The following is a 22290-nucleotide window of genomic DNA, read 5'->3' on the forward strand; positions in this document are numbered from 1 at the left end:
GCAAGATGTTCTGGGTAGTAATAGTTAACCCAAGAACACTCTCCAGGCCTACCCTCTTCCAGAAAGATTAGGGACAGTGTAAACTGAAATCAACATTTCCCTGATACAACACCTAATTTAAATAAAAATAAATAGTGGGCTTTGAACAGCAGCTAAATAACAGAAAACTGATGATTAGGCTTTTAGCAAGCAGTTTTCCACTCTCATGAATTTGGTCTGGGACCTGACAGGCCAAACAATTACTAATCAGAAGAAAAACATCCTGTCAACATAGGAAAGACTCTACCAAGCCAAATGCTGTGGTAGGTGAGAGATGGGAGCCCTTTTCACCGTGCTTCCATACCCAACATTCCACCAGAAAGCCACAATGATGCTGCACCAGCAGCAGGTTCTGAAGTTCAGATTTTTATGTAGTCATCATCAGGGGGAGGAGCATTTTCCAGACCAGGGCAACCACGCTCACAGATTTAACCCATGGGGCTGCCTAAGAGGATGAGTTCAGAACAACCGCTGCAACTATGTAGCCAGGACTTTTCTGACAGGGAACTCTTTCCTTCCAGAAGTCCCTCCCTCCCCCTTTTCCGCAGAGACCTACACATCCCCAGGACTCTGGAACTGGCTCTTACCAGTAAGAACTTTGAACAGAGTTTTGGGTGCTGCTGCTAAGCCTTGCTAATGAGGAAAGCATGGATGTCTCTGGGTATGGCTGAGCTTTCCAGTAAATCTTTTCCCACATCAGCCTTGGCACTCCTAAATGATGCCCGGGCTTCCATTCCCAGAGAAGGGAGGAGGGCACAGTCTACCAGCCCCATCTCTTCCGATCCATGTCTGGAAGTAGTGTTGTGTCAGAAGGGCTGATCTCTGCTCTGATAACCTTCCCAGACCCCCACAACATATCAGTGCCACAGCTACTTTCATAGCACCAACCTGTCTTGCCCTGCCACTTTTCAAGGAGGTCAGCATCATCGGGCATTCTTAGCTATATTTCTTGTTTTCCTCTCCCAGAAGGTTCATCCAGGGCAGTCTTATCTTCCTGCCTAGATTTCTGCCATCAGCTGCTCAACATGTCTCTCTTGGAAGTAGTCTGAGGCTGACTCAAGATGAACCAAAGTCCTTCTATTGTCCTAGACTCTCCTTTTGCCTTATTTGAAAAGAGGAGATTGTTATGCCTTCAAACCTCACAGGTAAAGAGGCAAATACACAGGCCATAGCAGCTGCAGGGCATCTGACCACCCAGTAGAACAATGGCCACAAAGACAGGGAACTGCAGCAAACCGAAGCACTGGCTTCTCTGACTTCCATCTGCAGCCAGCTTTGACATTTACTGAATGCTGAGCACGGCTGGGAACATCTCACACCCCACACAGAGTAAGAACAAGAGCTCATTGTATGCATCTCCCAAGACACAGGCACTTTTCCCAGCCTCCCTGTTCCCTGTCCCTTTCTCACTGCAGAGCCCCACCATTGTCTGAAGGGGACTTCATCCTATACTACAGTACAGACCAAGTGCTCTGCTGCCTCCACCCAGCACCTCAGGATCCACGGTAGGGCTGAGCACAGTTGCTCCTTGAGATGGAAATTGCCTTCAGGGCCTGTTTCCTCCCTCCAGAAAACACCCTACTAAGAACAAAGGCTATGGGAGAGGCAGCTGACCCAGGAATGTTGGAAGGCAAGACTCATTACTGACACTGCAGTGCTGATGCATGCTCTGTGACTAGATACCACGACCAGATACAGAGCAGGGAGAGCCCTTTGACAGATCACGTGGACCTCAGTCCTCATTTGCGCTCGCTTCACAATATATGTCAGCCCCTTAAAGCTGCCCAAGAACCTAATGGACAGATGTCACAAGCATATGAACAGGCAGGGGGCTATAAGCCATGCCTAACAAGTAGATTGCAAACCTTCACATTCAACTGATTTCTACAGTGACCAAGCAGCCATCAGAAACAAGGTGGAAACTGTATACTTTAGGTGCCAGACAGACAGCTGTCACAGATATTGTATCATGAGTAACATCCATCATGGACATGCCTCAGAGTCCCAGTGTACATCCAGAAATCCATCAGTCCAAGAAACCTCCCAAGTGTACATAAAAGTCAGTTCCTGGGAAGCAGAAGAAGAGACCCTGGGTCTCCCTGGCTCCCAGTAACCTGCCTTTGGAACTGCAGTTATCACTGATTTTTAGAGCCCACCGGGATTCTTCTGAGGCATTGACTCATACGGCAGGCAGGACAACCCCAGATCGCAAGGATGTATCTCAGCAAATCATTTTGATGTCACACTGATCTGTCAGTACCTTGGTGGGCCATGTGCTCACTTTTGCTCTCCTCCCGTTCTTTGCTGGGTCACCTACAAAACTTCACTGACTTCAACCTCAAGTCATCAAACAAGAGTTTTCCAACCTTTCCTTCCTCCTGTGTCACAGATGCCTGTGAGGGAGACCATGCTCATTGGTTCTGTGGCCTCAAGATTTATCCTCGTGCCTTACAATGCATCTGACAGACTAGGATTTTATCTGTAGATTAAAGCTCCGAACAAGAAAACTCCATATTCCTGCAAGTCGCCCTACTATATGAATAACAATGCATTCAGAAAACCTGTGAAATCCCAAACATTGCAAATTATAAAAAGAACATTTAAGTTTTTCCTCAGACTATGCGGTGAACTTCTTAGGCAGGTTCCACAATTTACTGTGGCCCCCTCGTGGTCACAGCCAGAGAGTGACATCACTCCATTTTCTCCAGGGGCTCTACACTTCTTGGCTTGTCCAAAATACTTGCAATGTCAGTCACTATAAAATAAATAAATCAGAAGTGCACACAAAGAGAGGATAATCATTCTTCCATCAAAGATCCTTGTTCTGGTAGCCAGCCCCTGCGATAGCTATTGTTTGCAATGACATATACAGCAAAGATCCAGCATGCTGTCAGGTAGAACAACATTCTTATTCCTCTTTATCAGTGCAGAAACAAAACATGGACTTGTGCACCTCCACTCGTGGTGCAAGAAAAGTGAAAACACTTTTGCATTCTCCAAGGTAAGACTTCAGTCCAGAACCTGCACAGGTTGTAAGCACAAGAAGGAGAACTCACTCTTTGGGAATTACAATATGAACCATAGCTGCTACTTTGAAGCCTTTGAAAGCCGGGTCTGTGTTCAGCCAAACCTCCTCTGGTTCTTGGGCTATCATGACAAAACAAAGGTGCTAAGGAAAGGACAGATGATGGGTCATGTACAGAAAAAGACTGCAGGACTAAAACTTTAAAATGAGCTGGACTGACAAAGTAGGAGAGGGAGAGAAAGATAAAAGCCTCCCAACACCCTTCTGCCTGTCACTTTAAAATGCCTCCAAAAAGCAGCAGCATCATCCCGCTCTCTCTCTGACAGTGTATCTTTCGAACCCAACACAGCCAGCACACATCCCCCTTAGGACAGAGCCCTACAGAATTCTGGACAAGGAGGAGCTATGGGGCTGGGCATACCTTTTATAGGCAATCCGACATTCTCCTCATCAGAGTCACTGTCCAGCTCAAAGAGGTCCTTGAATTCCTTCTTATCTTCCTCTTTGCTTTCATTTTGCTTCTTACGCTTAATTTCTGGGAAGTTCAAGTCTTCAAGCTGGAAAAAAACAAAACCAAGAGTAAGAACAACCTTAATTTGTACTTTCAAACATAAAACACTGAGCTTACACAGGAACTTGGCTTTGTCCAGTATGTGTAAGCCACACTGCCAAGAACATTTGGGTCTGCCTTGCTGCCAACTAGGGGAGCAACAGAAAGATTTGTGAGTCAGTTACAAAGGTGAATGATACACGCAAAGCACCACTGCTCTATTGATCTTTACTCAATAAAGTACTTTTGCTAACGGGCCATCTACTGCTGGTACCTTAACATGGATAAAAATGCAAGGCATCCATGACAAGCTGGCTGTCCTAGATCTCTGGACTGAAAGCCATGCAGACCCTGTGAGCTTGGGCAGCCAAGCACAATCAAGCAAGACTGTGCTGGTCATCTCTGAAGTGGCAGATTTCCACCAGCACCAAAACCTGTGACAGCTATAGCAAAGGCACTGTCTTTTCAGCTGCAGATTTCAGCAGTTAAATGGCAAGGTGCTGAGGATGCTTAAGGTCTGTCTACACCATGGCTTCCCCAGTTACTAGCCGGTTACTAGCCCTGATGGGGATCAATGGGCCAAGAGCCTTGCTGCTGCAGACAGCCAATATCAATGCCATTAAGTACTTGCAATTGACACCACCTCACTGCTCTTTACACCTCTCTAGAGGGGGATTAGGGGGAGGATTTACTTGCAGGGCTCAGGCCAGCAGGGCAAAGATAATCAGAATGCAAATTAAATCCCAAGTGCTCTCTGAACATCAACTGCCTGCTGCCCATTCCTGGCTGCACACCTCCTGGGAAGCACTCATGCATTAGCACACATTAGCTTGCTTGGAAACATTCGCCCTGCAAGTAATAACTCATTTGCTTTCCCACCAGACAGACCACCCCTCAACACACTCTTCTATGACCACATCCACTTCAACCCTCCTGTGAGCTTCCCCCAGCGGGAAAAGCAGCAAAGCAGAGTCTACATAGAAAGACAGCTCTCAGCAGACAGAAAGAGTTGGGGGGGGAAACACTGAGAGACACAGAGACCCGGATTTGCTCTTGCAGCCAATTCCAGCAATTTCTCCCAGCCTGTTTCACGGTTATGATCCCCAGCTGGGCAATATTGATTCTGGGAGCTGAGCACTTACAAGCAATAACCTGCAGCACCAGGCTGGAAAGTCAAAAGCTGACCAGAGAAGGGGAGAGGGAAGCAAATCACCAACCACCATTTGCAGGGTCCTAATTCTGAATCATCTTCCCACCTGCTCTTCTCCACTATGAGATGCCTTTCCTTCCACCAGCCCTGAAGAGACCTGCTGAGCAGCCTCTGTGCTGGGAAGATGCGTGAAGAAAGCAGCGCATGACTGGCTTTCCAAACAGCAGTCATTGCATGCTAGAGAAGAGATCTGGGAAGCAAAACGCAGCAAGAGCAACAATCCAGAGTCACTGCCAAATGGCTGCCCTCAGCTGACCTAATGACATACTGTAACCATCCTCTTTCCTAGAGTGGCTATGCTTCAGAAAGCTCTATCATGGGGCAGGGGAGCTGCTAGGGTGAAAACATTTTCCTTGGCCTCTACCAGTTTTGGTGGACGAGACTTGCTTCACTCCTCTCATTTGTTCTAGCATGTAATTTTATGGAAGGTGGGAGGGCAGAGGGAGATGCTCCAGAAACAGAGATTCCATTAGAGGCTCCAGAAATAAAACACAAAGGTCTCAGAAGCTAAAATATATCAGCAGCTATGTTTCCAACCCAGCATTAGGCTGTGATCACAAACACAGTGCACATATCTGATCCCTTTCGGTTTATACATTCCTTGCCTCTTCAAGCGCCCCAGCCAGGTCATGCTGCCATCATCTCAGCCCTGGGGAGAAGCACTGGTGCTTTCTGCAGCCCAAGACCTGGACTACCATGTCCTTTCTCAGTAGTTCCAGATGGGTCAAGGCCTCTCATGTCCCAGAGATGTCACTCCTCAGGAGTACCCTCCCAGGTACTGGGAACTGTAGCCTGCGGCATGTCATCAGTACAACTGAGCCGACTCTGGAGGTTCTCACAGTCACAGGCAGCACCTTTGGGCCTTCTTCTGCACCAACAGCCATGCTACCTGCAGAATCCCTGTCTGGCAGCATGGGTAGCTATCACTCTTCAACAGCAGCAGCGAGCCCAGTGATGCCTAACCAGGAAATAACTGAGGTTGAAAGTGTCACAAACAGAAGCAGAAACCCAGTTTTGACAACAAAAAACTGCTGCATCAACTGCCCAAGTCACTGTTGTCTAGTCCTTTTCTCCATGACCCCAGTCACTGTTATTCCTCAGCAGCATTAAATAAAATGCAAAAATAATCCAAGGTCTTACTGGCCCTCCTCACACATCCTGAACATGGGAAGTCTCCATGGAACACAGCACTTAGTAGGTTTAATGTGGAAATGGAGCTGTGTATGAGTAAAACATCTCATGAACGTGATGTGGAACAGTCTTCTCCAATTCAAGGGAGCAAAAGAGAGAAACTTATCACTGTGAAAAATTTCTCCAGTATCCTGTGCAGGGCATGTACAGCCGGGAGCAGAGGCTGTCAGTTTGGACTTCGTATTTTCATACAGCCTGGGAAAAGTCCCCATTTCCAAAGGCAGCCTACAGTTTTGGGTGACATCAGTCCTGGCTGAACCCAACCTGAGCATATTAAAAAGGACCTGGTGTTGAATCATCCCGAGTTGTGCTACCTCCACCATTATAAGGCTCCACAGGAGTGCCTTCAAGATGGGCACCTCAAAGTAAAGGCAGCAGAAAACCCTACTAGCTGCAGGGTGATCACAAAGCAAAGGAATGAGATTTTTACTGAGCCACAGCTCACAGATACAGCCTATGTTCATCACACAGTAGCAGTAATTAGGTAATTTGGGGGTCAGTCTTTTAATCTCCAGCTAGAGGGTTACTATCTACTGAGTCTCACGAAGCCGATTAGTCTACATCCCGTTAAAAACCATTGGAAAAAGCAAATGGAATGGGCAGACAGGGTCAGCGTTGTTATACAAGGCAAGCTGCAGCTCGTAGCAGCTGAGAGCCAGGCTGATTTTTTCTGTTGTTATTTTTTCCCCCCAATGGCTGCTAATGGGACATGGATTTTCTCAGCCCTAATGGGCCTCATGGTGTTCACTCTCCTGCTGGGGCTCACAATGCTGCATCATTAAGCTAGCAGTCCCCACCGAGAGAGACAACGGCCCCATTCACCAAGCAAAGATGCCAGGCAGCCACAGGCTTTTCAGAAAGCTAATTCCAAAGTCTGTCTCTCTCTCCAGTTTATCTGTTCAGCCCACTTTCTCCAAGAGAAAACAAGTCCCTGTCACTGCTTTTCAGATTTGCCCTGGTTTCAGAAGTCACTGTCTTGAGCCCTACTATACCAAAGTGATCCCCCTGACTGGGAGCTCTCCACCTCAGCTGGTCCTGGCCACCCCCAGGAGCTCCAGCTCCCCTCCCCCCTTTAAAATGAGGTGGGGGCTTGTCTACAGTGAGGGCTGATCTCTCCCCTTGTGATAGCTGCTTCAGTACCTTGAAAGTGTCAGCTCATGCCAGCAGGGCCAGTTTTGGGCAAGAGATTAGCCCTGCTCACAGCCATCGCTTCTTGCTGTTTCTTAGCTCCCCTCCCCTGCCTCCAATTTCCTTTCTGCAAAGGCCACATTCTCCTGATGGGGTTGCACAGAAAACAGGTGTGTTTTTTGTTCCCTCTGCATGGTTGCCCCAGGAAATTTCAGCCTCCTGCTCTTACCTTTGGATGCTACATGATACTGAGCATTTCTGTAATCTTCCAGGTCTTCTGCCACACTCTGGGACTTGTCTCAGAGCCAATCATCTTCATGTCCCATCGATTATTTTAATTGTTCCCCACCATACGCTGGAGAACCAATTATATCTATTTCCTGCTCCCTGGCCAAGAGCCTAGCTCAGCTACTTTCATTGCATTAGCATCAAGACAGCTTTCCTTTAGACTCCTAATGTAAGCAAGCTCCCACCCCCACCTTCTGCATCTTGGAGTGCAGTGCCATGCGGAACAGCCAAGGAGCCTTCCCTTGGGCAGAAGATGTGGGAAATGGCAGTCTGAACACTTCTGTCCAGACAGCAAATCCTACCTCGCAAACAGCCACCCCCACCTGAGTAAAATAAGAAAATGCAAACAGAACTCATCTCTGATATTCCCTCTGCTAAGAAGGGAGGCACTTTCCCCTCTCTACTTTCTTGCAAAGTTAGGTTTCAGCATGGCAATCCAGTCACATTCTGCAGAGCTGGCAAAAGAGCTAAAGACCTACACAAGCTCTACCCACACTGTTTTGCTATCAAGAAAGCAGTGCAATTTGCAAGATGTGATGCAAACTGCCCAAAGCAATGTGAGAAGGTCCATGAATGTGGGGATGAACACACAGAACACAAACTGCGTGTACAGTCTAAACTTTGAAACTACATCAAATGCTTGTTCCAGAAGCAACACAACATCCACAAGGCTATTGCCCCAGGTGCCCACACAACCGAATCTGTTATCCAACCCACCCCTGCCAGTACACACAATTGCTCTGTCAGTACCGTCCTCGGCTTCCTAGCCTTGAATTACAATGAGTCTTGAACAGCATAAGCCTAAACAGAGGCAGAGGGAAATTCACCCTAGCACTAATTCATCCTATCTCACTGTCCTCTATTAACTTGGGCAAATGAGCAGGCTACAGGCAGGGGACACAGATGTTGCTCCTAGAGATCCCAGCAAGACAAATCTGCAGGGAGCTGAAGACACCAGCCCATGCTCTTTCCAAGAATGCTCAGCCTATGCGCTCACACAGCTCAAGCCAATTTCAGCTCACACCGTGGAGCTGGTTTTGACCAGCACCATCCTGCTGCCAGAACATGGCTCTCTTGTCTACCCATGGCACAGATGATGTTCAATAAGTTAGGCATTTCATTCTTACTCTTTCTTTGCCGCTGATTTCCAGTTGAATCTCCTTCTCTCTTAGCTTCTTCCACTGAGTATAATACTTGGTCAGAGGTGTCCCCTCCTCTTTGACCTGCTTCTCCCATTGTTCCTGTGGAGAAAGGGGGTGCAAATTTAAGAAAGGTTTTCAAAGCAGTTTTCCAATAAAACTGGCAAGCGCAGGGAGTCAAGAGCAGAGGTTAAGACCCTTCCCCAAACCACCTTTTCCAAGCTCCTGGGTGGGAAATCGACAACCATAACTAAGATGCCAGCAGGACTAAGTGTGAATTCAGACACAGTCATTTAAGCAACTAGTGGGTCAGGAGTGGTGTGACTGACAACTTTCCTTAGGTAAAGCAATGCCCGGGCACTGCAGAGAAATCAAAGCAAGCCCAAAGATGAAATGGACAGGGTGGCCAATGCAACAGCTTATTTATGCAATACCAAAGCACAGGATACCAATGGCACTGAAGGACAGCATAAAATCCTCACAAAGGAGCATCTGTGTGGTGGTGCGTAAGATGCTTTAGCTTATGGAAGATCACCAGATTTTCTCAGCATGGTGGTCTGAAACGTGGGTTCCCAGATTCCTATTTCTCCATTCTAGAAGAGGCCTGAGTCCCAGAATTGCTGAGACCTCACGATAGGCTCCTCCTAAAATCAGCTTAATGCCTTCTGGGATCCACTACTACTATCTTGGCCTTGAACATTCACTTCTACTCCAGCACTAGTGAGAAGACACTGACACAGAAGTAAAGTCAGATGTTGCAGCCTACTGTAATGAAAAAGAAATTACTTCTGAAATCTGAAAGTAGGAATCAAAGGGACAGATCAGAGGACCTATCAGGACAAAATGTGTCCTCTACTCCTTCTACAGAGGCATTTGATCACTTGTTCAGTTCTTGCTTTTTAATTCAGAAACCTCACGCAAGTATTTACAAGACCTAAGTACCAAAGACGTCTGATTGCCTGTTCCCCCTGTTCTACAGCCAAGTGTTTATTTTTGAAACAAACATTCCCCCGCAGGGTCTTGGACTCATCCCAACCTTGAGAGAGCAGAGCACAAAGTGCTGAGCCTGTTTCCGCTGTCCAAAGAGGGAGAACAAGAAGGTGCAGACACCGTAAACGGTGGGAAGCAAATTAGATGGTTAAAAATTCTTTTACGCTTCAATCATTTGGCATGTTAGTGTTGAAACGCGGGTGGTATGTCATATTAAAATACATTCTTCTTAACCTGCCAACATCCCTTTAACTTACCAGAACTGTACCTGTTAACTGGATTACCACAGTGCCCAGAGGCTTTGCATTACCCCACAGTAAAAAGTCAATCTAATGCGTTCAGAAAGACATACAGGTAAGAACTGAAACAGGCAAAGGAGGAAGGGAACAAGCAACAGCAACAAAGGTTAGCATAGATACACTCAAGGGTCAATACAGATGGAAAAAGAGTATCCTGAATCCAGGGCTGAGAACAAATCTGGAGCTCTCTGTGGGCATCTGTGTGTACACAATGCCCCTGTATGAGGGTGGGAACAAAAGGCCAGACCATCTTCACAGCAGAAAACACAGCAGCAGCTCAAATATTCCTCAGCAGGTCTCAAATCAACTGCTTCTGGGGAGCTGAGCCACAAAACTAGGGAGCTATGGTGTGTACACTGCAGCCTGTGAGCCAAGTATGGGAAGAAGTTTCTTTGAAGAGCAGCGTATGAACAAGATAGAAGGAGCAGGTCTCTGCCATGGATAGCAGCGCAGAGCTCCCGGCTTACACAAACAAACAAATACTTGGTATATATTGTGCAGTGAAATACATCGGCCTACACCAGCTTGATTTGGCTCATCACTGTGAGGGAAGCGGAGACAATCTGTGGTCTCTGCAGTTGGCACCAGGAGCTGAACTTTGGCAATTAAATGGTGACCACCTTGTGTCACCTGCACTCTAATGGTGTAGAATCTATTTATGCATCCTACAACAGGCGCTATCAATATTGCATCAAGCCAAACAGGCCCTTTCTGATAATCGTGGGTCCCAGACTCAGTCCCTACAGGATTGTTTGTAGCACGGCTCCAGGTCTGCACGGCTGGAGCCTGCATCTGGTCCCTGGTCTCCTCCCCGGCAGGCTGACTGTAAGCACAGCTGATGTACCACTGACTCCAGCAGCACTTGCTAGCGGAGACGCCAGCCAGCAGACAGCACAGCTTTACCATCAATCTGACCCACCGCTATGGCAAGAGCAGCAATTCCTGAGGAATACAAAGCCACCCCATTTATAGATCAGGCTCATATCAGGCTGCCAGCTGTAATCAGGCAATTTGTTGATGGTGTTTGGTATGGACAGCTTCTGAGAAAGACTCTTCTTACAGAGGGCAAGTGTCTATTTGTTCTGCCTGATACAGTTATTTCAGTTTTAAGGTGTGCTGGAATCCAGAGATAAAAAAGACCATTAAAACACTCCCATCTTTCTAGTCAGAACACCTCAAAAGGAATTTTGAGAGAGTGGATGTGATCACACCCACTTCAACCATTTGCAGTTCTCCTATTACTGCTTTTGCCTCACTGTGCTGTCAGGCAACACCCAGCACGGATCAAGCCCAGTGCTAGCACCTGTACAGATGTAACCAAGATCATCACCCACCCTCCAGAAAAACCTCCCATCTGAAACGTGAGATGGGGACGAATGCAGAAGATCTGGAAATCCCACAGAAAAGAGGCAGTGCTTTCCATCAGCTCATTGCCTCGCTTCACATTTCATTAAGCATGACAGCGTGCTGGGCTATAATGTTCTTTAAACGAAGGTTGCCCAGCTCAGCACAAAGGTCTGCCTGGGAGCCAGAGAGCTGTAACGCAGCCCGGCACACTCTGCAGGTCCTTTTGCTTCCCAGCATTTTCCCCTTCCAATCCAAGGGGCCTGCACTAGCACAGACAAACCTAAAACCCGAGCTGCACATTAGGGGTCTAGATTCAACTTCAGCTGCGGGCTCCATGTTTTTTGGCTCCCCTCACAAAAACCTTAATTAGTATAGCAATCTATTAGCACTGTACTCTCAAAAAACCACTGACAAATATTAATCTGCTTCTTGCAAAAAAAGAAGAAGAAAAAAAGTAAAGTTCTCAATCTTAAAATAACGTGGAAGAAGTCAGGCTGAACACACCTGGAGTGCCTATCCCTCCATACCACAGCTCCTGGGATGCAAGCAGGGATACCTCCACAGTCCCTCCACGTTAAGTTAAACATTGCACCACCATGCTCCCTCCACAGCACTAACTTCAATCCGCAGGCTGTTTCTTCTTTAAAATTATATAATACAGGCCCTTAGGCAAAATCCACCTTTATAAATCACACCCACTACTCTGTAATTCCCCCCCATGAAAGTTGCATTTCAGCATGCTGCATGGAAGAATTAGCTTAGAATTTGGGCTCTGCTCCCTACAGCACAGCAGGCACAAACACATGCATGTGAAAACCAGAGAGCATTTGATATCAATTGCTCTTGCTGGCAAGGGGGACATGCAAATACCTCCTCTTCCTTCACCCCCCTTTCGCTTCGCATTTCTGGCAGCGTTTGCCCATAAGAAGTGCCAATGCCCCACAGATCTTGGAGACAGCCTGGCAAACTCAACCCAGACTTCGAGGGACACTCCAAATCGTTCTGGGAAGCCCAGTCTCTGTGGGAGCTTTGGCCCTTATTGGGAACCTACACCATCTGCTTGCAGAGGCACAGGGGGAAAACACAGGGCCACCTGGGCACAAAACCTGCCCTCTGGACACAAAAGATAAGCCACTATGGCTCTTCCACCCCACAGAAGTACTGAGTGGGCAGTTTCCTCTGCTCCCAGAAGATATCCCATTAACTGAAGGGAAAGAAGGGCTCCCTACTCCCACAGAACAACAGCACGGTGCAAAAATACAGATTGCACAGGCAATCCAGGTATCCTCCCAGAACAGCACTGTTGCTCTGTCTCCTTAAATGGCAGAACAGCCATCTCCAAACGGGCCTGGCAAACTGGTGCCTGCTTCCCTTTACCAACCTCCCTTACTGAAAGCAGGCTGCCTGTTACTGCCCCTCCAGAGACAACCCTGCCTGATGCATGCTACTCAGCCACCCAGATGTCCCTTGGAAAGCACATGCACCAATGTCAACTAGGAGACACACAGGCAACAAGATGTTAAAATAATAATTTAGTTCTTACACAAGGGACTGCAGCTAGAGTTGCTGGGAAAGGCAGACAGTGGCAGAGTTGTTGGAAACCCTGTTTTATTTAGCCAACAACCTTCCCCAGCTCATCTGTTTCATGGGGAGCCCTAAAGGCTGAAATCTCTACACTCTGCAGAGTGGGTGGGTGGTCACAGCATTGCCCACAAATACTAAACAGCAAAACCCTAACCACTTCATTCCAGATGGGAAGCATAATTCCTTTAGCAAAGCAGTCCAACCCAGAATGGCATTTACAGAACCAAACACTACTTAGTCACTTCAAACCTAGTACCATCAACCCCTTAATGCCAGAATAGTGCTGCTGTGTCCTGGCATTGATATGTCAGGATTTCAAAGGCTAATTTTCCTGCAGTCCCTGCCCCTTAGTGTCTGAAGACAAATTAGTCTGCACTGCAACTTCTGTTCCATGCTCAGCTCCATGCCAACAGGTGGAGCTTTCAATGATGCAGAACTCCAGACTTTCCAATACCATGTGGCCAAAGAGACTACTTTGACCCATCAATTATCTTGCAGACAGATGTCTTCACCTCTCTCCTGCCACACAAGGAAGAGTCAGACCCACTACCCTCTCTCACACAGAGGTATACACACACAAAGTTTACCTGCTGCAGGCTTGCAAAGGCTGCTGTGCTGGATAAAAGGCACAGATAAAATGTTCAACCCAAAGGACACACAAACAAAGCTTCATTAGCGAGTCTTCCTCCCTTTAGCTTCGTTTACATACAGCCTAGATTTCAAATACCTCAGAGTTTAGGCAGGTCAACAGGACCCCAAAGAAGGGTGGAGCAAAGCAAAATCAAAAAAGATTCAGGAAAGGACACTGAAAGGAACGTCCTGACAATATGCTACACCATCCCTAGGAGGACCTCGCTCAGAGCGGGCAGACTCCTGGAGTAGAAGAAACAAGGAGAAAGGCAACATCTCTCAGCCTGGTAGCCACATGGCCAACTACTAGCTAACACACTCTCTAATATACTGTTTTCTAGCTGTGCTACAGTTTACTCCCTAAGAGAAGAGGGGGGTCTCCATCATCACCTTTGTCACTCCATCTCATCACTAAGGTAGAATCCTGACATTTAACTCAACTGCTCCACAGGCACTATGAGCCACCCAGAGTCGCTGCAGCCTTTCTAGGTGTCAAATGTGCTCAGCATTTTCTCAGCAGGCTGGATTGCTTCAGCTGCAGACAGAATATACCACCATCTCTGCTGAGAAGCCAGTGAAGCACCCAAGATGCCTGATCACTGTTCTTATGGCTCACAACTTTCCTGATTATATAGCTCTGTCCCCACAAAGGCCCAGGAAAATGGGGAAAGGTTTGCCCCAGGATCCTAAACTACCAAATATTAGTCTGCTGACAGTTTGGTTCTACACTGCTGGAGACTGGTCTCTACAAACTAGAAGTAAACGTGCTTACAGAGTTGGCAGAATCATCCCTATCACTTTAGGCATGAACTGGCACCTACGTCTCAGGAATGGGATGATGAAAGCACAAGAAATCTCTCAGCAAAGGAGATGCCCCAGCAAAGCAAGGTGCCTTCATGCACGTGTGTTATAATAGAAGGGTACAATTTATGGACTGTGTTTTCCATGAGGCTCTTGGCTACACAGTCGTGCCAGCTATAGCATCAGAGCCCTGCCAAGTTCAGTTGTTTGTGAACATCTGCCCCACCCCACACACTGTTTCCATATCTTGTCGTCCCTCCCCCCTCTGCCACCCGCTCAACCCCAGCAGCTGGAGTCTGACAGTCTTTCCAGGAAGCCCAAATTGAAGTAGCAGACTCACCACAGACTCCCTGCTGGCCACGCCGAAGGTAGCTTTCTGACGCCTGCTGGCGATGTAGGCAGAATTTTCCTGCAGTTTCTCCAGGAGCTGCCGGATGGGCTTGCAGTAGTTGGCAACTTTGCATTCCTTCAGGAAAGATTTTAACTGGAAGAAGGAAAAGGAGAGGAAGAATGAAAGCAACGTAATAGTTTCCATAAACAGATCCCATCAGCAAAAAACCAATTCCCACCCCCAGTGACAGACAGCATGGGGTGCCTTTTCCCTTCCATGCATACCATACTTCAATGTATCACCCATACTCAGCCCTGGGTGTCCTGACACCCTGGGCTGAGAGGATGCAAAGCGTTGCAGTGACAGGTCAGATGTTTGTATGCAATCCAGCACAGAGGCCTTGCTCAAAACCAGCTCTTTGCACCCTTTAACACTACTTCTTTCTGAAAAAAACATATCGACGGAGTTCAAGCAGCCAGCAGGAAAAAAGACTATGCTCCCTGGGGCCTCAGCTGCTAGCTGCTGTTGGTAGTTTCCTGCTCAGCCTGACAGTAAGAGGGACTGTGGACCAGATGCACAGAGAACAGGAACAGGGGATACCTGTGCATGCTAGTTGGCCAAAAGCGCAGAGAAGAGGAGATTAGAATGGGGGAAGGTGTCTGTGTGTTAAAGACTATATTAACACCAGTCTATATTGGAATGGGAATATCAAATAGGCTGTGGATGAGACTCATGGCTAGGATTGAAGGCAGAGTTTGAGGAGAGACTTAAAATCGGGGTGGAAGTGTCTGTGGACTGGAGTCAGCATCTTTGGCATAGCTCAGTGGGAAAACTTGGTGCTGGTACAGCAACAGGGCTGTGGGTCAAGACAAATGGCCATCTGCAGTCTCACATGGGGTGAAGTTTACTTAATGTCTGACTTTACCAACCTAGCTCCAACTGGCACCACTCATTTTTCAAGAGTGCAAACCCACACAGCCACCACACAAAAATTTACAAAATAACCCTCTCTGTGGGCAACTTGTGCAGCATGTGCCTAGAGAATTCTTTCCTTTAGACCCAAGGCCTTATGTGTAACCCTCAGAACAAGGGCCAGTCTGCACAGAAACTACAAACCCTACTGCTGTCTGAAAGGGCAAGGACCATCCTACTCGCAGAGAATCTGTTCCTGCCCTCCCTCTGAACCCAAAGCACACTTCACTACTCTCAGACAATGAGGCTTCATTGCAAACACGGTACGTTCTTGTGTTGTTTTCTTTTCATATCTCAGTAGCCTTATCCACAAGCAAACGTCTTTTCTCCCTGCCAAAGAAGATTTTCCCTCCCGATAAAAACTGTCCTCCAACACCACTGCACTGTTCTAACACCTCCAAACTAAAAGCTGAGGCAGCAGTGGATGCTCTTGATGACAGAAAGAGAGATGGGGGTGTCCAGATTGACTCATGGCTTGAATTCCAGTTTACTACACTATCTGCTAACACTTTTCACCAGCTCCAGTACAAGCCTCTGGAGTGCTGTCCAAATTCTGCAGGCCAAGCTCTTTACTCAGGCCATGTATATGTACACACAAACGCTACACAGACAGTCGATTCAGAGAAAGAGTTCCAACAAGGCAAAAAAGAATGGTTAACCACAATGGAACCTTCATCTCAGCTGGGACCTGCAGATGCTATCATAGTAGAGATAAAGGGTTTCCAGTCAGCAAATACAGTACTGCCTTCTCTGCTTATGGCTTCAAATGTTCTGCCTCAAAAGACACAGTTGGAGGAAGGAAAAAGATGTCTCCCTCCTGTCAAGCCTACATGTTGGCTTGATCTTACATGCCAAGAGGATAGGTATTAAATGTTAATCAAGAGGTGACAGTCAGTTACACCTAGGCCCTCTCTTGTGAGGACACTGCTCTCCTGATGGGTATATTGTTGCAGGATCTGCTGTCTGCTACACACATGGAGAATTACCTAGCAGCAGAGGCTTCTCTTGTCCCTTTATCCCCAGCACACACCCACCTGCCATCATACATTGACCTCAGAAAAATGGGAGTTAAAATGAACACCTTCCCCCATTTCCAGAAAGCATACAGCCAATCAAACAAGTACAAAGAAACCTTTAGCAAAACTATACTTCTGCTGGTGAAGCCTGTCTCTACCCTCACCCCCCTCTTTCTAAAATATTTATTTTTTTATAGGTGCTGCATATTTATCTCCGCCGAGAGATGCATTTGTCATTCGATTTATCTCACTTGATCCCCACAGCTGCAGCCCCAGATCCATTTCATCCGCTGCCACATACATTATCATTTTTCTTTTGTTGCAGAAGTGTCACCAGAAATCCTGCAAAATCTCAGGCTCTATCTGTGCAGTTTGGTGTTGTGTGTTTGCTCTCACAGCCGTATGCGCAATATCTTCTTTCCCCCTCCTCTCTCCTACCCCTGCAATCCCTCACAGTCCCACCACTATCTGCCACAGATATTAACGAAACGTAATGAGATCTCACTCCTGTGTTACGAGGCAGGGAACACAACCAAGAAGGTAAAAGGAGATAGAGGAGAGAGAGAGAGAGAGAAAGGGACACTGTATATGCCTTTTTCCACTCTGCCAAATACAACAATCATCTCTTTCCAGAATAAAAGCAATCAGAACACATGCATGTATGTGTGTACGTGTATATGTCATTAACATCTCACATCAGTTCCTAGCTAAGCAGCTCTGTGATTAGCGGGATTGATTCTGTCGAACTGCCAGCCTTAAACACCCATGGTTTAGACCAGCATAGACCACAGCAAAACCCAACTCCTCTTACTGTAAATGACGCAGGGAACTATAAATGATCTGAAGCAGCTGGGTATGTGTGTTGCAGGGAACACAAATCAAGCCAAATCCCCCACTCACAAAAAGCAGAGGGAATATTCAACTCAGGACAGAGAACAAGCAGCAGTAGGAGTGGCTGCTGGCAAGGCAAATGGCACCTCCTGCCCTTCTATCTAGCTGCAAGTCATCCTAGATCATGCCATCCCCTGCCTCCACCCAGAAGTACCTACCTCTTATCGACGCCTGCCGTTCTGCCCTTTAACCTGCCACCTCTGCTCTGTGATACCTCTGTCAGGGCTTTAAAGGAGGGAAGAGGCAGTCTCTTCCAAGTATCCACAGAGGCTCTGCACTCTGAGCTCCTTACCAGCCTATGGACACAGCGACCACCATGGGGTCATCCCAGAGGCTGGGCAGAACAGAAGACTTCAAACTGTCTCCTGGCCCTGCTGGCTCTCCCTCCCTTTGACCTGCCGGGGTGCTTCCTGCCTTCCAGGCAAGGAGGGTTTAGAGTTCAGTTTGAAGGCAGTTCACCCTAGCTTCTCCCAAAGCCGCTGACCAGAAGATGAGGAATGTAACCCTCGCCAGCTGGAACACAGCCCCTGCGACACGGCACTGAGAGAAGCGTGAGCTCATCGGGGAGGAAGAATCGGGACAGATGGATTTTTACAGTTAACTGGAACCATTCCAGGAGCAAAGCCTCCCCCCTCCACACTTTCCCGAAGACTGTGAGATTTTGGGAAGCTAACCTCAGCACCCCAGCCCAGCAGACGACGCCACAAGGCTGTGGTTAGTGGCAGCCAAATAGGAATCTGATAGCATTAATTCTCTGCAGAAATACAGGCTGGTCCCAGGGTGTGTTTGGGAGCCACAGGGCGCTTGGTGCCAGAGGGCCGTCAGCCGTTTTTCATTCCAGCTAGAACATCGGCTCCGACAGCTTCAATGCTCTCAACAGCTGCTGGCTGAGAGGAAAGGGCCTTGTTCTCTGCCAATAAGTGAGAAGCACGCAAAGCGAGAGCAAGCACAGGAGTTGCTCTCCTAGCACAGAGAGTGCCTGTCAGCTCACATTAGCCAAAGCAACCTACTGCCAGCTAGGCAATGGCCTGTGCCAGGCTGCAGGGACCCAGCCAAGAGTCATGCACCTGACAGATGCCAGCCTATTACATACAGCAGAAACAAGGAGATCTGCCTCCCAAGCAGTCTGTGGGTCCCAGCTGAGACATTGCTCCCACGTCAACACCAGAGGCACACCAGAGGCATCGTAGCCACAAGGCATGCAGACGCCAGGTCTCACGGCAGACAGCAAAGTAGAGGTTCATGTCCCCATGGAGGATACAACATTAGTCCTCTGCCAATCTTGGATGACACCTGCCATGTGAGTTAAAAATAGACAGGACTAGGAGGAAGGGAGGGAACAAGTTCCAGCATGTTGGTACTGAGCAATCTTACTGTTCAAAGCAGAGAGGTCACTATTCATGCAAAACCGAAGGCACCCAGCTAGCGAGGTATTAAGGAAGTATTATGCACAATATCCCCAGGTGCACAGGGCTATTAGGAAGTTTTATTGCGGACAACAGAGTATGTAAACATGAAGTAGCTAGGAAGAACACCCTGCACTGTGGAATGCCAAAGGAGAGTCAAAGGAGACTTACTTTGCAGCACTGCTGTCAGGTGCAGCAAGGAGGAGGGATGGAGATAAGCACTGTATAGCACGGAGGGACTCTGGGAGAAGTGCCCCAGCTGGCGGAGATGCCGCGAAGGGAGGGAAGGTTGCCATCTTGTGGAGAGCATGTGAGGGAGGCCGCAAGGCAAGGCGAAACATGAGCTCACAGAGCACAGGTACTGCTCTGAGACGATACACCAGTCTGGACAACTCTGAATTGCCAAGAACTCACCTCCATTCGCTAGTCAAAACCACGTCTCTACAGCAGTTATGCAGCCCTCTTCTCCACTTTGGCTCCCAAGACAGCGGCTAATCCCACAGCCACTTTCAATCACCTTCAGCCTCCTACTTAGATACAATGCCTCTCTTCCTCCCCATGAATTCCCCAAAATGCAAAGAAAAACTATAATTAAGAAGTAAACAGCTCTCCCCTCACATTATGAGGGCCATCTTGACTACTTTAACTAGCAGCTTCAACACCTTTATCGTGCTCTGTGCACATTCATAGTGTGACAAAGAAGTGTTTAACGCCTTACCTGAATGACAGTGGGGAGAACCAGCTCTGGGAATCCAATGCTGTAGGCTTGGCAATGGAAATACTCAAGCATCAGGTCATAAAGCTGTTCAATTAGTCCATCCTGAGCAGGGGAAGCAGAAATAGAGATATCAGATAGGAACTAAACCCTACAGCACCCAGACTGGGAAACCAGTCTTCAGTCTTATGGGACAGGAACTCAAAGGAAATCCCTAGGGCAGCTATTGTTTACGGAGAAGCTGTGCACTGTTGGCCACTGAGGTTCCACTTACTCGGAAGGCCTTCTCCTGCAGGTTGGCACTGGAAAGCTTCAAGATTACTGCGAAGTTTATAGGCTTAGCACTTATACGCCCCGGCTTCTTGTTGAAATCCACTTGTTGGAAAATCTACAACAGAAAAAACTGAGCGTAAAGATGATCACACCATAAAACAAAATAGATCCCAAATGACTCAGCTAAGATCACACAGTTGGTGGCAGTGCTGAGAAAACAATCCAGAAATCCTGATTCCTCCTTGCCTGTTCTGGTTACTGTCCCACAGCTTTCCTAAATACTCTACCTAAGGATAGTTAGGGAGCAAACACCAACCACACTTGAAGTTTTAGAGACCTGAGTGCAAAAGGTTCCACAGAAGTGTGAGGTAAAAGGAAACCAACACAACCAACAGCACAAGAAACTAGAGGTTTGTTCCTCAGACCCATGCTTCTAATGGTCAGAAGGATACTACTACAAAGCTTGATTGTATTTTGGAGCTGTCCCTTAAGGTGAGAAGCTTTACAACTGCAAGACTAAATGTTGCTTACACCAAATCCATTACTTTTATTGTCACTGAAATGATTGTCCCAGGAAGCAGAGAGACCAGTAAGCCCTTTTCACAAAACACCCCTTGCCAAGCAAGGTTTCTATTCTAGCACATTTCCCATTGGCATTCCTTGTAACTATTATAACTGAACGGCCTTTGAAAAAGTATGTATTATTCTCCATGGACACATTTCATTTTATAGCAAGGAACATGGAGGAAAACCGGTCCCTTCCCAAAGTTTGAGAGCAGACCATGCACCCTACTCATCAAAATGATGAGGACACACAAGCTCTAGGGTACAGTTGGATGCGCAGTAGACTAGTATGTAACGTCAAAAGGCAGACCTGCACCTTTGCTTTTGTGTTTTTCCAGAGCTTGTTTAATGATAATGGCTGGGGAGAGAAGTATTTCTGAAAGGGAAGGTATGAAGCTTACACAGTAGAAAGAAAAAGGAAAGTAAGTTCACATGTGTGTGTATGACTGGCTCTCCAGGGTGGCATCTCAAGTTTGGTTTTAGTTAAGAGCCATTATTGCCTTAAAACGTAACAAACTAATCACGACCAAGAACTATGAAAGCCTTTTCCTCACTCCCTTCTTTTTGGGAGGAGTTTTCCAACTTCACTAGGGAAGGGTAAGATGAATCAACAAGCTTCCATTCTCCACTTCCCCTCAAGGCTACATTTGGTGCACAGGAAACCTATCTTCAGCTGACATCAGCTAGAGCCAGAATCTGCCTTGGTCCTTACTGCTCTGGGCAGACATCGGGGCACACTGTCACAGCAAGCCTGTGCACTGTGCTGCTTTTCCTCTGAAGCTGTGATACTGAAAGGAGCAAAAGGTTTTTAAAATGATCAGCATTTCAAATATGCCCTTTCCCAGCCTGATCGGGGCAGATCTCAGGAGAGAGATGGCAATATCTGTAAAACGCAACTGATCCGGGACAGTCCCCGAGACCCCCATCAGGGGATAACAAGTGGCAATCAAGGGAGATGTTCACCAGCACTAGGATCTTGTTTTAAAAAAAAAATCTACAAGAGCCAACAATTGGTAATAATTTGCATATCTGATGACAACCACTGATGGGGGCTGATGAGGAGCATATCCTGCCCACCCATACTTTCGAGCATCTCAAAAGCAGCCTGCAGTTCCTCTCCCTATCCCCAGTGCTTTTAAACAGCACTCCTGAGTGGGAAACAATTTCTATTCCCCTCTATGCAGCAGCAACACATTCATGATCAGACCCCAACCAGCCCAACATGGGGATGCAGCACGCTGATTGCTCAGAGGGTGCAGTGAGAAGGAAAGGGAGGGTGTTCAGGTCACATAGATGCCCCCAGGCCAGAAAAGCATAGAGACGACTATTGATTTTTTTACATTTTATTTGTCAATCCAGGTTATTTGGAAGGGAGGGACAAGCTTGGTGGCTTGTGAAAACAAAGAACCCTAGCCTAGGGAATCGATGCTATAAACCTCGTTATGCGCGGTTATTTCTTTGGCCAAAACAGTAGTATTGATCCCTGAGGTCAGACACATTAAAGCAAAAGGCATCAGGCTCTGTGGGATCCTAACGTGCCGCTAGGCAAGCGGGGAAATGCAACCAGAGGTTCTGAAAGTCTCCCAGGAGGTGCTAGTGAGTTGGTCAGGACATGCGGGAAGGGGGGAAAATGTGGTTCCCATCTCAAGACTGTGCAGAATAGATCAGCTAACAGCTAGACTGAAGAAGAGGATGACTGATGTCTGGGAATCCTGTGGCAGGGTAGAAAGACAATAATGAAGGACTAGAGGGCCAGAAAATGTCAGAAACCAACAATCTGGCTTAAGTGATAACCACTAGCAGACAGAGGAAAGGATGGGTCAACACAGGCAGGAAGGAGAAAGGAGATTTTTGGAAATCTCAAGCTCACAGACGACTTCCACGTGGCTAGTCAGAAGGGT

At 47.4% G+C, this 22290-nt stretch overlaps 1 protein-coding gene across 1 annotated transcript in view; it reads right to left on the reverse strand.

Moving 5' to 3' along the window:
- Window positions 1–22290, reverse strand: part of NOC2L (NOC2 like nucleolar associated transcriptional repressor) — a 52768-nt gene that overhangs the window by 8028 nt on the left and 22450 nt on the right. Inside the window, exons 13-17 of the mRNA XM_056333046.1 lie at window positions 19827–19940; window positions 19556–19657; window positions 14562–14705; window positions 8559–8672; window positions 3486–3621 (exon numbers count right to left, since the gene is read on the reverse strand). Coding sequence (XP_056189021.1) covers window positions 3486–3621; window positions 8559–8672; window positions 14562–14705; window positions 19556–19657; window positions 19827–19940 — 610 coding nt within the window. The remainder of the gene's footprint in view (window positions 1–3485; window positions 3622–8558; window positions 8673–14561; window positions 14706–19555; window positions 19658–19826; window positions 19941–22290) is intronic.

The sequence above is a fragment of the Falco biarmicus genome, chromosome 3 (genome assembly GCF_023638135.1).
Source record: "Falco biarmicus isolate bFalBia1 chromosome 3, bFalBia1.pri, whole genome shotgun sequence".
In the NCBI taxonomy this organism is placed as follows: domain Eukaryota; kingdom Metazoa; phylum Chordata; class Aves; order Falconiformes; family Falconidae; genus Falco; species Falco biarmicus.